The sequence below is a fragment of the Somniosus microcephalus genome, chromosome 2 (assembly GCF_052327205.1).
Source record: "Somniosus microcephalus isolate GS21.2 chromosome 2, FLI_Smic_1.0, whole genome shotgun sequence".
NCBI lineage: Eukaryota > Metazoa > Chordata > Chondrichthyes > Squaliformes > Somniosidae > Somniosus > Somniosus microcephalus.
The window spans coordinates 284,734,191-284,752,790 of NC_140988.1; the positions used below are offsets into that span (position 1 = coordinate 284,734,191).

The 18,600-nt window shown below is 44.3% G+C and overlaps 1 protein-coding gene across 11 annotated transcripts in view; it reads right to left on the minus strand.

Annotated features, from left to right (window-relative positions):
• Positions 1–18,600, minus strand: part of unc13bb (unc-13 homolog Bb (C. elegans)) — an 807,248-nt gene that overhangs the window by 717,178 nt on the left and 71,470 nt on the right. For all 11 annotated transcript variants that reach the window (XR_015074481.1, XM_085972924.1, XM_085972914.1 and 8 more), the window contains exon 2: positions 9,975–10,004. Coding sequence is in view for 10 of the 11 variants with exons in the window: in XM_085972924.1 (XP_085829050.1) it covers positions 9,975–10,004 (30 nt within the window). In the remaining variant the exon portion in view is untranslated. The remainder of the gene's footprint in view (positions 1–9,974; positions 10,005–18,600) is intronic.

An 18,600-nucleotide genomic window follows, 5' to 3' on the forward strand; every position in this document is an offset into this window, starting at 1 on the left:
CACCACTCTTTCAGGCAGTGCATTCCAGATCACAATAACTCCTTGTGTAAAAAAATGTTTCCTCATATCACCTCTGGCTCTTTTGCCAATCACCTTAAAGCTACATCCTCGGATTACCGATCCTTCTGCCACTGGAAACAGTTTCTCCTTATTTACTCTATCAAAACCATTCATAATTTTGAAGACCTCTACCAAATCTCCTCTTAACCTTCAGTGCTCTAAGGAGAACAATCCCAGCTTCTCCAGTCTCTCCACATAACTGAAATCCCTCATCCCTGGTACCATTCTACTAAATCTCCTTTGTACCCTCTCCAAGGCCTTGCCATTCTCCCTAAGTGTGGTGTCCAGAATTGAACACAATACTCCAGCTGAGGTCCAACCAGTGTTTTATAAAGGTTTAGCACAACTTTCTTGCTTTTGTGTTCTATTCCTCTATTAATAAAACCAAGAGTCCCATATGCTTTTTTAAACAGCCTTTTCAACTTGTCCTGCCACCTTCAAAGATTTCACACTATTCAAGGATGCATCCCATTTCTAATCAACTAAAACAATCCTGTTCATGCGGCAAATAACTGCACAGGGGGCACAGCAAAATGCAGAAATACAGTGGTCATAAAGGATTCAATAGTCAGAGATAAACAGGTGTGTGACTTTTCTACTTTGAGGATTGCCAACTATAGAGAGCAGAAACAACGTGCACAGAGGACAAACAGCATTAGAATATAGAGGATTTCTAAAATAGGAGGGGTCAGACAGGGGAAAGTGTGAGGCAGACTAGGATGGCTTTGGAGTGCATGTCCGTAAATGCACGGAGCATGGTAAATAAGGTTGGTGAGCTGCAAGTGCAAATAGCTGTATGGGTTAATGATATAGTGGCAATAACAAAGACCTAGCTCAAACAAGGGGAGGATTGGGAACAATATTCCTGGCTACAAAGTATTCAGGAAAGATAGCAAGGTAAAAAGGAGCGGGGTGGACATATTGATCAAAGATAATGGCCCGTATTTTCCGGCCGCAGGCCTCCTGTGGGCAGAGGCCTGCGATCTGGAAAAATCTGCGCCCTTACCCGAGGGCTCCCAGGAGGTACACAGTTCCGATGCTGGGGCCTTTTCAAACTGCCAGTGTGCAGGGCCCATGTATCCCAGAGGCGCAGGTAGTTCGCAGTGTCCCTGGGATCACGTGGGCCATGGGGAGCCAATCAAAGAAGGGAATTTCCCTACATACATTTGACAGGAAGACCTGTCAAATATATGAATGGAGATCACCCCCAAAACATAGTAAAACTTTAAATAATTTTTTTTTAAAACATCACATTTTTAAAATGACTTGAGTACAATAAATTAACTATTTTAAACAAAACTTTAAATTTTTGAAAAAAATTTAAAAATTTTTTACAGGGCTAAAAATAAACTTACTTTTTTTTTTAAAAAGTATTTTTAAATGATAAATCAGTGGAATTTTTTTATTTTTTTTTATAAACTTTTTTCAACTCTTATCCTGGTAAAAACAGGCCTTACGCCTGGCGCAAGAATTGTAAGCGTTTTCTGCGGGCGGAGGGTCTCCAAAAAGCAGAACTATCCACCTGCAGAGGCCCTTCTCCCAGGCAGCCAGAGGATCGGTCAAGAGCTTTCTTGACAGATCGGAAATACCGGTTTCCAGCGCATGCACAGTGCAGGCCTGAAACCGGCATTTCCAATGTCCCTACGGGTGGGTACACAGCGCGTACACACCCGTAGGGATCGGAATATCCAGCCCAGTGTTACAGCACTGGAACGTGAAGGAGATAGAGAACATTTGCAGGCAAATTGCAGAAAGATGCAAGAACTATAGAGTAGTGATAATAGAGGATTTAAATTATTCTAATGTAGTCTAGGAAAATAACAGTGTTAAGGTAAAGAGGGGGAGGAATTCCTGAAATGTGCACACGGGAACTTTCTTGATCAGTATATTTTGAGCGAAACGAGGAAGGAAGCAGTGCTGGACGTGGTTCTGGGGAATGAAGTGGGGCAAGTGGAGCATGTTTTAGTGGGGAAGAAGCTGGGAAACAGTGATCACAATATTAGAGTAGTTATGAAAAAGGATGAGGAATGATCAAATGTGAAAGTACTTAACTGGATGGAGAGCTAATTTCAGCGGGTTGAAAAAGTATCTGGCCCAGGTGCACTGGAATCAAAGATTGGCAGGTAAAACAGTAAATGAGCGGTCAGAGGCCTTCAAAGAGGAAATAGTTCGGGTACAGATACAGAAAAGACATATTCCCACAAGGTTTACCTTTAACTATAAGCATATGGAGGGAGTCATGTGAGGGCCTGGGTGCAGCCGTGCACCTTTGTGCAGTGCTGGTCAGTGTTTGCAGCACCTCAATGCTGCAGAACACTTACAGCACAACTGTCAAAATGAATGTGGCCATGATCCCTTTAAGGAAACCGGCTGATGACGCATCAAATGACGTCATCAGACCCGCTTCCCTTTAACTGGCCGGGAACCTCGCAGGGCAGGTTTAACAAGCCCCATTAACGGAAAATCCTTTTGACAGAGCGGCTGCAGCCAGGAACGGGACCGGAACCTGCCAACCACCTCTCCCGCCGCGAACTCACCTCCGCAGGGAAAATCCAGCCCATAGTGACACCAGTTTTAATACATTAGAAACCAATTCATTTTCACTCCTATCCCCCGCTACACTTCCTGCTGCTATTATTGCAACCTATACTGTTGGGCAGTTTACATTGGTTGAGAACAGTTTTAGTGCCCTTTACTAATTTCTAGTTCTTTTCAGATGCATTTTGGAAGGATCAATGAGGAGAGGCAATATAAACTGAATGGTACAATTTTAAAGGGGGGTGCAGGACCAGGAGACCTATGGGTTCAGATACACAAACAAATCTTTGAAGGTGGCATGACAGTTGGTAAGTTTATTAAAAAAGATGAGATCCTTGGCTTTATAAATAGAGGCTAGAGTACAAAAGCAAGGAAGTTATGCTAAACCTTTACAAATCACTGGTTGGGCCTCAGCTGGTGTATTGTGCTCAATTCTGGGCACCACACTTTAGGAAGGAGGTCAAGGCCTTAGAGAGGGTGTAGAAGAGATTTACCAAAATGATACCAGGGATGAGGGGCCATCAGTTATATGGAGAGACTAGAGAAGCTGGGATTGTTCTTCTTAGAGCAGAGAAAAGGTTATGGGGAGATTTAATAGGAGGTGTTCAAAATCATGCAAGGTTTAAATAAGGAGAAACTGTTTCCACTGGCAGGAGGGTCAGTAACCTGAGGGCACAGATTTAAGATAACTTGCAAAAGAGCCAGAAGGGAAGGGGAGGTGATTTGTTTTAAAAAAAAATTTTAAGTAGCAAGTTATGATCTGGAATGCACTGCCTGAAAGAATGGTGGAAGCAGATTCAATAGTAACTTTCAAATGGGAATTGGATAAATACTTGAAAGGAAACATTTGCAGGACTATGGAGGAAGAGCAGGGGCATGGGACTAATTGAACAGCTCTTTCAAAGAGCCAGTACAGGCCTCATTCTGTGCTGTATGATTCTATTTTAATTATATTCCCCTTTCAGCTCTAAGCTTCTCACATGCAACTTGCATGCTTGCAAAACTAGAGAGCTAACAATAGCTGGTCAACAGCTTCTAAAAGGCTGACACGCCCAAAAAAGCCAGCTCAAAAACAGCCTTGAATAAAAGCCTCGTGAGAAAGCAAGTAATTAATACTGCAAGTGCGGTGGGGCACACAGGCTTGTAACTTCAGCTACGAGTATACAATCCTTCACTAAGTATATGAAAACTTGAAAGGGGAAAATATTGTTGAAGGAACTTTCCAGGGAGATATGGGGGCATGCACTCACTCTTTAATTCCCCTTTCCTCCCCACTGTGCAACGATTGCCTTTTCTGCCACTTCACTTACCATCTCCTTCTCCTCTCCTGCAAGGCACTGCTCCTATCTATTGGCATTGTTGCTGTGATTGACAGCACTGGTCACAGTGAGCAAAAACTTCTAATCAAGAATTCCCACTGGCAGTGGGGGTGGGGAGGGGGAGTGGTGACGTGAAGAGAAGGTTGTTACCGCCAGCATTCTCAGGGTCGGGGATTAATTTCTGAATGTGGGGATATATAATCAATTTAAAGAGCAAACTTCACACACAGTAGGACAGATTTAGTCCAACTATTGCAGAATATCCTCAGAGTGCATTTGAAAAAGAAAGCTGTATGCATATTTGTGTAGAATTAATTTTGCACATCAAGTGCTGTGTGTACTGCAAGTCTGAAAATCAGTCCTGGCTCCTCCCCAAACCATGCACTTACAAAAGACCTTCTTATAAGCAGACAGGGATTTGATGCAAATTGATTTTACCATATTTATAACATGACAAATGCTAACTCAATTGAGTGCTGGTCGAACCAGAGGACTGTTTTTGTAACAACACTAACATATTGCCAAAATAAACACACAATGGGGTCGATTTTCGTGGAGCAGTCAGGCGGGGTTTCAGGCATGTGGCGGGGGAAATCCCGATTTCGGGGGTCCCGACACCATCCCGCCCAAAACCCCGCTTCACGCAACTTTCAGAGGCAGCGGGTACCCACCCCACACTGGGACCTGCCAACCCCAGGCGGGAAGGGATTAGTGCCAATTAGTGCAGTTTTTAAGCCTAATCCCTATTTTGAGGGGTTTCGTTTGGGTTTCCCGACAGCTCCAAACCACGCCAGGTTAGAGCAGGCAGACCGTCGGGTTGAAGGAGTTGGAGGGGTCGCGATGTCGGCGCTCAGGTGAGTGATGGGTGCATGAGTGCAAAGGTAAGTGTGTTTGGTGTGTCTAAAGTGTGTAAAGAACTTTTACTTACCTTCACAGCCTTTCTTCCTGTAGCCGTTGGGAGCCCATCATTCAGCCAGCACTTAAAGCTGAACGGCTGCGATCTGTGAAAAGTGACAGCCTTCAGCTTTGAGTGCCGATGTGAGTTCTAACTGAGTCTGTGCAGAAGGACTCATGTCAGAACTCAGACTGTCAGTGTTTCACAGCTTGAAACAGCTGTGAAATGCTGGTATTTCATCTGTCAAGAACTCTTGACAGATGAAACTGCAGTCTGTGACGTCACCTGTTGCCGGGTGGCCCTTAATTGGCCTGCTGAGCCCGCTGGGCGGGCTCAACAAGGTCAATCAAGGGAAAATCACGCGGATTGGCCGGACGTCAATGTAGGCGGGACTAAAACCCGAAAGTTGTAGTCCCGCCTTCTTCCCGACAGTTTCGGGAAAATCGACCCCAATGTATCTGACAGCCATTTACCTTTCATTCAAGATTTTAGTGGCTGAAATTAGAATTATAAAAAGTAAAATTAAATCACTAACTTTATTGTAAGTAAATGTCTGAGAAAGTAATACATACAGTTAGACAGAACAACATGTAGCAGAAGAACACAATTTAATCTCATTACTGTATTTGGTCCAACAATTTAACAAAAACAGGGAAACTCCTCATTCTTAGCCAATTGATATAAAACTATTAATGCTGGAGTCACTCCTCAAAATGTCTTCTTTTCTTTTACATAATTCAATCTCACATGTCACCTTCTGTAAACCTTACTGAAATTATTCACAGTAAGCTGTCTCAGACTATTATTCAGCAGTCATTCACTTGTACATGAATACAACAGGAGTCATTTGCTGATGTCTATTTGGATTGACTTGAAATAGGACAGCATGGACATCTATATGAAAAGCTGTCTTGGAAATTCCATCAGTCCATTCCCAAATGAATAGCATCAAGTAGCTTTTTTCACTAATGGTTGAATAGTTTTGTTTACATTTTCCTTCACTTTTCCTGATACTTTTAAGAATGATAAAATTGATATAAATATTTCGACAATTCAAAGAGTAAGCCATCATCAGAGGCCTCAGTTCTGCCCAAATCAGTCATGTTGATTAGCAGTTTGAATGAAGAAAAATCATACTCAAGATGGGTATTTCACTTGAACTGCATTTATATCATGGAGAAAATCTTCTAGGGACACTTCCCTTTAAGAAGCTGTCCCTTTCAGAGGTAGCGTAACTTTTCCCCACTCGCTATATAAATACAACCTCTGGCATAGAGCTGAAGGTGAATTCTGACAAAGGACGAGACACGACACTTAAAATTGGTCGAAAGATACAGGAGGTGAAGACCTTTGTGAATGATGATTAAACTTCAACTGAAGAACATGACAAAAAGGCAGGTGAACTATTCTTCATTTGTGTTTTCCAAGGACGTATTTAGGAGATGAAGATGACGATAACAACTTGCATTTATATAGCGCCTTTAACGTAGTAAAACATCCCAAGGCGCTTCACAGAAGTGTTATCAAACAAAATTTGACACCGAGCCACATAAAGGAGATATTAGGGCAGATGACAAAAAAAAAGCTTAGTCAAAGAGGTAGGTTTTAAGGAGTGTCTTAAAAGGAGAGAGAAGTCAAGAGGCAGAAAGGTTTAGGGAGAGAATTCCAGAGTTTAGGGCCTAGGCAGCTGAAAGCACAGCCGCCAATGGTGGGGCGATTAAAATAGGGCCAATTACCACTTGCACACACAAAGTAATCAGATTAGGGCACTAAAATAGGAGAGCCAACTTAGCCACTTCACAAAGTTTAATACAAGCAAAGATCCAACATGCAGACTGTACCTATAGACCAGTGTGTATAGAGTTTTAGTCTGTTACGACCTGCTAGATCAAGTTAGGAGCCTGGTTACCTAAAGTGCCCAAGTGACTTATGTGTTGTACCAGCAACTTAGGTTCAATTTGACAGCAGTTTGTTTGAACAAAATTAGTTTGCAAAGTGAAATGCTCACAAGAACACACAGCATTTCTATTTTCCAAGACCACTCACGCTATTGGGAGTCATAAAGTGACAGACAACTATGGTGAGTGTCAACAGTAAGGTCCTGCTGAAATATCTGGCTGCGACGATTTATGTACAGAAACTAAATACTGTACTAACTGTTGTTTTATGGCAATCATCGACAAATTATCACACTATAAACTTGTAGCAATTATGCCACAATCATTAATCTTTTCAAGAGTACTGTGCACAGTTCAAGTCTCCATACTACAGCAGATGGAATGGGGGGGGGGGGTGGTGGGGGGAGATCAATGTGAAGTATAAACACCACAGACTAGCTGGACCGTGCAGCCTGATTTTGTGCTGTATATTCTATATAATTCTATGTAATACAGAGGTCACCACCCATTTGGCACGATGCCCACCACAAAGAAAATGCAGCAAATGTCAAAAAAAGACTGCCCACCAAATTTTTCTTTAAAACGTGAATACATGGAAGTAATTTCGTTGTAATTTCAACCATCAAGGGCTTCTAAGATGATCATGAACATACTAATGCTGGAGCCTGCTCCTTCCAACAGCTCATATCGAATCAGCTCTACTATGGGTCCCAAACTATGCGAGATCCAATACTCTATTACAACCAGATGATCAGTCAACTTAATTTCAAGTAAACAGTCAGTGTTTACAACTGGATTGAGCCCCACTTGAAATAAATTAACTTTTTGGGTTTTTTTCCCTTCTCTTCGCCACCAACATAATTTGAAGTTGAACAAAGCAAAGCTTCACAGAAAGCTACAAATTGACACATTTGAATAAAATAATGGGACTCAAGGCGGATAAATCACCTGGACCTGATGGCTTACATCCTAGGGTCTTGAGGGAAGTGGCGGTAGGGATTGTGGATGCATTGGTATTAATTTTCCAAAACTCCCTGGACTCAGCAAAGGTCCCGGCAGACTGGAAAACTGCTAATGTAACGCCCTTATTTAAAAAGGGCAGTAGACAGAAGGCTGGAAACTATAGACCGGTTAGCCTAACATCTGTGGTAGGTAAAATATTGGAGTCCATTATTAAGGAGACAGTAACAGGACATTTGGATAATCATAATTTAATAGGACAAAGTCAGCATGGTTTTATGAAGGGGAAGTCATGTTTGACAAATTTACTGGAGTTCTTTGAGGAAGTAACATATAGGGTGGATAAAGGGGAACCAGTGGACGTAGTGTATTTAGACTTCCAAAAGGCATTTGACAAGGTGCCACACAAAAGATTATTGCTCAAGATAAAAAATCACAGGATTGGGGGTAATATTCTGGCATGGATAGAGGATTGGCTATCTAACAGAAGGCAGAGAGTTGGGATAAATGGTTCATTCTCGGACTGGCAATCAGTAACTAGTGGTGTTCCACAGGGGTCAGTGCTGGGTCCCCAACTCTTTACAATCTATATTAACGATTTGGAGGAGGGGACCGAGTGTAACATATCAAAGTTTGCAGATGATACTAAGATGGGAAGGAAAGTAGTGAGTGAGGAGGACATAAAAAACCTGCAAGGGGACATAGACAGGCTAAGTAAGTGGGCAGAGATTTGGCAGATGGAATACAATACTGGAAAGTGTGAGGTTATGCACTTTGGCAGGAAAAATCGTAGAGCAAGTTATTATCTTAATGGCAAGAAACTGGAAAGTACTGAAGTACAAAGGGGTCTGGGGGTCCTGGTGCACGAAACTCAAAAGGTTAGTATGCAGGTGCAGCAAGTGATTAAGGAGGCCAATGGAATGTTGGCTTTCATTGCTAGGGGGATAGAATATAAAAATAGGGAGGTGTTGCTTCAGTTGTACAAGGTATTGGTGAGACCGCACCTGGAATACTGCGTACAGTTTTGGTGTCCATACTTAAGAAAAGACATACTTGCTCTCGAGTCAGTACAAAGAAGGTTCACTCAGTTAATCCCGGGGATGAGGGGATGGACATATGAGGAGAGGTTGAGTAGATTGGGACTCTACTCATTGGTGTTCAGAAGAATGAGAGGCGATCTTATTGAAACATACAAGATTGTGAAGGGGTTGGATCGGGTGGATGCGGGGAGGATGTTCCCGATGATGGGTGAAACTAGAACTAGGGGGCATAGTCTTAGAATAAGGGGCTGCTCTTGCAAGACTGAGATGAGGAGGAACTACTTCACTCAGAGGGTGGTAGGTCCATGGAATATGCTGCCCCAAAAAGCTGTAGAAGCTACATCATTACATAAATTTAAAACAGAAATAGACAGTTTCCTAGAAGTAAAGGGAATTAAGGGTTACGGGGAGCGGGCAGGAATTTGGACATGAGTCTAGGTTCGGATCGGTCATGGCCCTGTGGGTAGCGGAGCGGGCCCAGGGGCCGTGTAGCCTGATCCTGCTCCTATTTCGTGTGTCTAATTCTGTTAGATTCAGGAGATGGTTCTGTGATAGTGGATTGGCGGTTAGGATCAGATCAGCCATGATCTTATTGAATGGCGGAGCAGGCTCGAGGGGCCGATTGGCCTACTCCTGCTCCTATTTCTTATGTTCTTATGAATGCAGTGTACAATCTGAATTTTCCTCTGGAGATCATTTGACTTAGGAGGATAATAAGACATACTTAGGGCCATGTTAAAAGTAAAAACACAAAGCTGTAATTCTGTACCTAACCACAGAAAACAAAATGACTTTTTTTCCCAACTTAAGCATTTTTGTACTTATTTCCCTAATAAAACAAAGCAAGCACTTCTTCAAATAAACGGTTCCAATTCTGGTTAGAACACAATTAATAGTTTTGCAACACGACTACGATTGCTACCAAAAATGCATAATTTGATTTTAATCTTCATGGGATTTTGTTGTACAAATTAATTCAACTATTCAGTTTAGCTGGTCAGAATTGCAACAATGCCCATTCCTTAATTTGAAGTCCAGGAAAGTAAAATTCCTGCTTTTAGCACCACATTTTTAACTAGGGACACTTAATAGCTTACAATCCCAGACATGAGTATGGAAACACAGCAATTCAGTTATCATGGTGATAAAAACCATCCCTTCGATTTAAAAACTCAACAATTTAGTGTCATTTTACAATCTTAATATCGCACCAAAACACAACATAGCAAGAAATTATATTTTTAATCCAATGCATGAATCTTACCTGGAGATCCGCTGAGACTGGCTTTCTTAACTACAAAAGACAGAGGGAAGGGGGAAAAAAAGAGAAAAACCATTAACTCCAAGGAATACTTAATTCAATGCATTAGTAATAAATATGTAAACAAACAAAGCAGGTTGTGCAATTAATCATCACCTCTCGAGATTGGTCCACTGAGCTTCTCCCAAGAAAAGCTGAACAACTACATATTCAGCACAAGATTATGTGGAACTAACTGGCTAAAAAATGTAATTGTAACACGAACTAGCTGGACTCAGTAGCATTAAAGCCACAATTTTGCTGCAGAACTCTTAGTTGATAGAAGTGGTCTTCAAGCTATACTTTCTACGCTTAATTTAAGGTCACAATTCAGATTGTCTGATAATTCAATTTTTCAACCATTATGATTCCCACTTGTTATTTATATTGTTTGGTTCAAATTATTGGATAATCCAATTTTTTTCAAGCACAAAAAGAACTTCAAAATTATCAGGAGTTGATTGCAGTACCCTGGAATTGAATAGGTCTTCATAGCCCCGTCATTCTTTGACAGCTCATAGAACCAGTCTTTTCAATCTCTCTTCCAAGATTAGAGGCTAGCAGTATGATTGGCAAGAATCCAGGGTTTAAGTGAGGAATTCATTATCAAGCTCAATTACAAAAAACCCAATCATCTTTTTAATGAACAATGCTAGACCAATTTTTATTGAGAAGTTGGGCATCTTCAGTTAGCACCTAAATATTTGGGCATCCAAAGTACCAGCCATCTACAAAAACACACGCACTCTGTAAAATGATGAGTTAGTCTGCATTCAAGTTAAATGTACCATAAAACCAGTCATCCACTTGAAACCCAGAATTTACATCCAAAACATTGCTGGACCTAAAAATTGCAAAAATCAAGTGATGTCCATTTTGGTAAAGGTTCACCATTCATGAAAACATGCCTTTGGCATTTTCTAATTTGTTTAAAATTCTACACAACACAAATCCTGCTGAAAGGAGAATATTTGCATGCAAGATAACGTTAAAAATTACACAATATATATGAATCTTCTTACTCCTTTAATGAAATAATGTTTGCCAAAAACACAGACCATGCTTCTTAGTTTACTGGGACTACTTGTATATAGTGCAGCCAATGGCGATTTCAAAAGGCACAGGCCTAGAAATTCGATTAAGGACCGAAAACGGGAAGGGGCACCGTCCTACGCTATTTCCCTGTGCCTCTAAGTGGTGCAGGCAGTTTCATGCTGCCTGCTCATCAACACGATTGCAGCGCTGATCTCAGCGCTAAATGCGCTGTTGATTGGCTTTGTGCTCAATGGGGCGGCCAATATTGGGTGCAGTCTACTGGCCAATAAAGTTTGGCCTAGACCCTCTGCACTACTTAAACGGGAGGTGCTTTGTTACAGAAGCACCTCATTGTCAGATGAGAAGAACGAATGGCGCAACAGCCTAGAGAAAGGGCAAGACAGTTCTCGGATGCTGCACTGGAGGTCTTCGTCCTGGGGGTAAGACGACAACGATGATCCTTTACCTGCACGGGGGCAAGAGGCCATCAAAGGTCATCATCAGAAGGATTTGGGAGGAGAAAGCACAATCCGTCACAGCGATGAGTATTGTCCCCAGGACATGGATCCAGTGCCGAAATAAGTTTAATGACCTCATACGGCTGACCAAGGTGAGTGAAGGCTCAGCATATGCCATATCAAACCATCTGCACCGCAAGCCTCACACACTGCTCAATGCACCACACACCTATCACTCACCTACCAACAATCTCTAGCTATCGCCACTCACACCTCATACTCATGGCTTCACTTCACCCTCACACATTTACAACTGTTGCAACACTCACACCCACATCACATACTTTGTGCACTGACCACTATTCAGCATGGCAGGCACATCACATTACACTCAATGACACACTTCCCATTCTCTTGCATGCAAAGGTTGCATGCACAGCTTACTGCCGTGAGCAACAACAGACGGGAGGCTGCCAAGTGAGGATTCACATCCTGATGGGCCTCGAGGAATCAGTGTTCCAAATGATTGAAGAGGCAGTCAGCGTCCGTAGTGAGCGGAGAAGTTGAAAGCATTGCTGATGATGATGATGATGATGAGGATATGCTCATACCAAATTCTTTTTCTCACATCCCACTATCTCTTCTCATTTACTAGCTGCTGATGGTGTATGTATGGTTATCTTGCTTTTCCCCCGCGTCCCCTCAACAGCCCGACCCGTGCCTTTCTGCTTTCAGATATCCATGAACTACCACCAGCACAACCTGCCCCTCAACATCTTGAGAGGAGGAAGGAGAGGTAGAAGGCAGAGGGGATGATGACACCGGCACTGCATCGGACACTCGCAGACACCAGCGCAGAAAAGCACTGTGCTGACTTGAGGGTAGTATACAGGCAGGATCTGCACATGGTGAGTCACCGGGCACAAGTGGGCTGCAGCTAGGCTAGGGGGAAAAGGGTAGCTCAGGTGCAAGCTCCCCAGAGGGAGTTCACGCACGGGTTCTGCTCCACAGGACACAGATGACGACCTCAATGCGGCGGCTTTTAGAAGAGTGATGGGCATGCACACGGAAATGCTAGGTGCAATGGCAAGCCTGCCAGAGAGCCCCGTCAGCATCAAGGAGCGTGGAGGAGTCCGACTCCAACATTGCACGGGGCTTTGTGCAGAGCTTGGAGGCCATGATTTCTAGGATAGAAAATGATGGGCAACTCCATTAGGACACTTGTGGACCCAACCACGATGCTGGGCGACGGGCGATCTCACAGATTCCACTGCAGCAGAGGCGGAAGTGACCGAACATCTCACTGCTGCAGGGGAAGCTCAGACTACTGCCATCGTCGCTGGGTTTACGTCTCGAAAGGGGTTTGCAGGGTGTCGCAGCAGGCCAGCAATCTGTCCTCCAACAGATTGCTAGGAATGCGGAGGTACCGCCCCAAGTAGTGGTAGTGGGTCCGTGGAGCAAGAACCTGCCGTCCTCTCCCAGATGACAGCATTCCTACTCCCACTCCAACATTGCCCTTGCTGCTGCCCATCAGCCAGCCAGCCCAGACTGCTGCCGTCATGCAGAGGTGGTGCAGTCTACAGCCGGGCCTTCTTGGCCCAGAGCGGCTCGAGGTTGTCCTGCAAGACCATCTGTAGTCTCCCCCACTGAAAGTCAGCAGCATTCCACCAGACATGCTGCAGCCACCAGGGGAGCACTTCGTAGGAGCACTAGAGTAGGAAAAGGCACACAAAAGACAAACACCAAGGGAATGCACAAGGGTGAATAATTGATAGTTATTTTGATTTGAACTTAATCAATTTATGAATTTTGTTTGGAATGTGTGTTTTGTCGTGGCTCTCATATCAGCTTTGTGCCCAGGAGGACGTGGTAATGTTCCATAACAGAGGAATGGTACGATGGGGAACTGAGGAGCAGCGGGGATCGGGGGTTTCTTTCAGTCAAATCGGAGTCTGATGAGGCGCTCACAGACAGCCCGTCCAGAACTGCTATGTGCTGCGTGCCTCCAACCTTCCACCTCTTGCTCTTCCTCTTCAGGTGATCCCACAACCCCGAGTGACAAGGGTTGCGCCTTCATGATGGCCAAGTTGTGGAGCATGCAGCAGACCACCACGAAATGGGACACCTGCTCCGGCGTGTACTGGAGGGCTCCTCCCAAGCGGTCAGGACAGTGGAACAGCTGCTTGAGCAACCCAATGGTCTGCTCGATGATGCTCCTCATGGCAGCATGGCCGTCATTGTATGAGTGTTGGCCATGAGTGGTGGGGTTGCGAAGAGGAAGTCATCAGACAGGTGCAAAGCAGATAGCCTGTCACAATGTAGACACCCGCAGGTTTGAAGTGGCGGCTGGAAGATTGCTGGCACACCAGAATTGTGCTGGAACGGTAGCATAGTGGTAATGCTACTGGACGAGTAATCCAAAGGCCTGGACTAACGATCCAGAGACACGAGTTCAAATCTCACCATGGCAGCTATGGAATTTAAATTCAGTTAATTAAATAAATTTGGAATAAAAAGCTAGTAGCAGTAATGGTGACCATGAACCTATTGGATTGTTGTAAAAACCGATCTGGTTCACTAATGTTCTTTAGGGAAGAAAATCTGCCGTCCTTACCCAGTCTGACCTATATGTGGCTCCAGACCCACAGCAATGTGGTTGACTATTAACTGCCCTCTGAAATGGCCTAGCATGTCACTCAGTTGTAACAAACCGTTACGAAACACAACAATAAGAATGAAACCGGATGGACCACCCAGCATCGACCTCGGCACCGGCTATGGACACGACAACGGCACACCTAGCCCAGTCGACCCTGCAAAGTCGTCCTCACCAACATCTGGGACTAGTCAAACAACAGCCTCACATAGTTATACTCAGAGAATCATACTTTTCAGCCAATGTCTCCCAAACTCCTCCATCACCATCCTTGGGTATGCCCTGTCCCACGAGTAGGATTGATCCACCAGGGTGGCGGCACAGTGGCATACAGTCAGGAAGAAGTGGGCCTGGGAGTACACAACATTGACTCCAGACCCCATGAAGTCTCATGACTTCAGGTCAAGCATGGGAAAGGAAAACTTCTGCTGATGACCACCTACCGCCCTCCCTCAGCTGATGAATAAGGACTGATGCCCAGTTTGGGTTCCGCTAAGACCACTCGGCTCCCGACCTCATTACGGCCTTGGTCCAAGCATGAACAAAGGAGCTGAATTCCAGAGGTGAGGTGAGAGCGACTGCCCTTGACATCAAGGCAGCATTTGACCGAGTCTGGCATCGAGGAGCCCTAGTAAAACTGAAGTCAATGGGAATCCAGGGGAAAACGCTCCACTGGCTAGAGTCACACCTAGCACAAAGGAAGATAGTTGTGGTGCTTCAAGGTCAATCATCACAGCCTCAGGACATCGCTGCAGGTGTTCCTCAGGGCAGTGCCTAGGCCCAACCATCTTCAGCTGCTTCATCAGTGACCTTCCCTCCAACATAAGGTCAGAAATGGGGTTGTTCGCTGATGACTGCACAGTGTTCAGCGCCATTCGCAACTCTACAGATAATGAAGCGACGTTCAGGCTTGGGCTGATAAGTGGCAGGTAACATTCGCGCCACACAAGTGCCAGGCAATGACTATCTCCAACAAGCGAGAGTCTAACCACCTCCCCTTGAGATTCAATGGCATCACCATTGCCGAATCCCCCACTATCAACATCCTGGGGGTCACCATTAACTTAACTGGACCAGCCACATAAATACTGTGGCAACAAGAGCAGGTCAGAGGCTAGGTATTCTGCAGCGAGTGTCTCACCTCCTGACTCCCTAAAGCCTTTCCACCATCTACAAGGCACAAGTAAGGAGTGTGATGGAATACTCTCCACTTGCCTGGATGAGTGCAGCTCCAGTAACACTCAAGAAGCTCAACACCATCCAGGACAAAGCAGCCCACTTGATTGGCACCCCATCCACCACCTTAAACATTCACTCCTTCCACCACCGGCGTACCGTGGCTGCAGTGTGTACCATCTACAAGATGCACTGCAGCAACTCACCAAGGCTTCTTCGGCAGCACCTCCCAAACCCACGACCTCTTCCACCTAGAAGGAAAAGAGCAGCAGGTGCATGGGAACACCACCACCTCCAAGTTCCCCTCCAAGTCACACACCATCCTGATTTAGGAGGTATATCGCCGATCCTTCATCGTCGCTGGGTCAAAATCCTGAAACTCCCTACCTAACAGCACTGTGAGAGTACCATCACCACACGGACTGCAGCGGTTCAAGGCGGCGGCTCACCACCACCTTCTCAAGGGCAACTAGGGATGGGCAATAAATGCTGGCATTGCCAGCGACGCCCACATCCCATGAACAAATTTTAAAAATATGAAGGTAGCTTGGCAGCAGTTATGATAGCGGGCATTCATCAGCATGATGTGCTGGGCGTGGCCACACAGCAACTGCACGTTAACTGAGTGGTAGCTTTTACGCTTACGAAACATCAGGATTGGTACACTGTCCCTGCAAAGCCAGTGTGTGCAGTCAATGGCGTCCTGCACTATGGGGAAGCCAGTTATCCTGGCATAGCCACATGCGCGCTTCTCCTCCTTCTCTCTTCAGAAATAAGACAATTAAGTCCATTCTCCTGGAGTAGAGAGCCTATGTGACCTCTTGGATGCAGCGATGGACGGCAAACTGGGAGACGTTAGCTATATAAGAACATAAGAGGTAAGAGCAGGAGTAGGTCATTTGGCCCCTCGACCTGCTCTGCCATTCAATAAGATCATGGCTGATCTGATCTTGGCCTCAACTCCACTTCCCTGCCCGCTCCCCATAACACTCGACTCCCTTACCTTTCAAAAATCTGTCTATCTCAACCTTGAATATATTCAATGACCCAGCCGCCACAGCTCTCTAGGGAAGAGAATTCCAAAGATTCACGACCCTCAGAGGAAATTCCTCCTCATTTCCAATTTAAAAGGGTGCCCCCTTATTCTGAAATTATGCCCCCTAGTTCTAGATTCCCCATGAGGGAAACATCCTCTCTGCATCTATCCTGTCAAGCCCCTTCAGAATCTTAGATGTTTCAATAAGATCCCCTCTCAGTCTTCTAAACTCCAATGAGTATAGGCCCAACCTGCTCAACCTTTCTTCATAAGACAACCCCTTCATCTCCGGATTCAACCTCGTGAACCTTCTCTGAACTGCCTCCAATGCAAGTATATCCTTACTTAAATAAGGATACCAAAACTGTACGCAGTACTCCAGGTGTGGTCTCACCAACACCCTGTACAGTTGTAACAGGACTTCCCTACTTTTATACTCCATTCCCTTTTCAATAAAGGCTAACATTCAATTTGCCTTCCTAATTACTTGCTGTACCTGCATGCTAACTTTGTGATTCATGTACAAGGACCCCCAGATCCCTCTGTACCTCAGCATTTTGTAATCTCTCCCCATTTAAATAATAATTTGCTTTTTTATTTTTCCTACCAAAGTGGATAACCTCACATTTTCCCACATTAAACTCCATCTGTCAGATTTTTGCCCACTCACTTAGCCAATCTACATCCCTTTGGAGATTCTTTGCATCCTCCACACAATTTGCTTTCCCACCTATCTTTGTATCATCAGCAAATTTGGCTACATTACACTTAGTCCCTTCATGCAAGTCATTAATATAGATTGTAAATAGTTGAGGCCACAGCACTGATCCCTGCAGCACCCCACTAGTTACAGTTTGCCAACCTGAAAATTACCCATTTATCCCGACTCTTTGTTTTCTGTTAGTTAGCCAATCCTCTATCCATGCTAATATATTACCCCCAACCCCATGAGCTCTTATCTTGTGCAGTAACATTTTATGTGGCACCTTATCAAATGCCTTCTAGAAATCCAAATGCACGACATCTACTGGTTCCCCTTTATCCACCCTGCTCGTTACATCCTCAAAGAGCTCCAGCAAATGTGTCAAACAGGATTTCCCTTTCATAAAACCATGCTGACTCTGCTTGACTACATTATGATTTTCTAAATGTCCTGCTATCACTTCCTTAATGATGGACTCCAGCATTTTCCCCAACGACAGATGTTAGGCTAACTGGTCAATAGTTGCCTGCTTTCTGTCTCCCTCCTTTCTTAAATAAGGGTGTTACATTTGTGGTTTTCCAGTCCGCTGGGACCTCTCCAGAATCCAGGGAATTTTGGTAGATTACAACCAATGCATCCACTATCTCTGCAGCCACCTCTTTTAAGACTCTAGGATGCAGGCCATCAGGTCCAGGGGGACTTGTCCACCTATAGTCCCATTAGTTTGCCTAGTACTTTCTCTCTAGTGATAGTGATTGTTTTAAGTTTCTCCCCCCCCCCCCCGCCACCCCAATAACCCCTTGATTATCCATTATTGGGATGCTTTTAGTGTCTACCGTGAAGACCGATACAAAATATTTGTTCAAAGTTTCTGCCATTTCCCTGTTTCCCATTAATTCCCCAGACTCATCCTCTAGGGGACCAACGTTTACTTTAGCTACTCTCTTCCTTTTTATATACCTGTAGAAGCTCTTACTGTCTGTTTTTATATTTCTTGCTAGCTTACTCACATAAGCTATCTTCTCGCTATCATATTTTTAGTCGTCCTTTGCTGGTTCTTAAAAATTTCCCAATCCTCTGGCCTTCCACTATTCTTCGCAACATTGTATGCTTTTGTTTTCAATTTGATACCCTCCTTAACTTCCTTAGTGAGCCACAGATGGTTCATCCTGCTCGTAGAGAGTCTTTCTTTCTCACTGGAATATATCTTTGCTGAGAGTTATGAAATATCTCCTTAAATGTTTGCCACTTTTCTACAGTCTTACCCTGTAATATATTTTCCCAGACCACTTTAACCAAGTCTGCCTTCATACCTTTGTAATTACCTTTGTTTAAGTTCAGGGCACTAGTTTGAGACCTAGCTTTCTCACCCTCAAACTGAATTTGAAATTCTACCATGCTATGATCACTCTTCCGAAGAGGATCCTTCACTTAGAGATCATTAATTAATCCAGCCTCGTTACAAATTACCAGATCTAAAATAGACTTCTCCCTGGTTGATTCCACAACATATTGTTCCAAGAAAC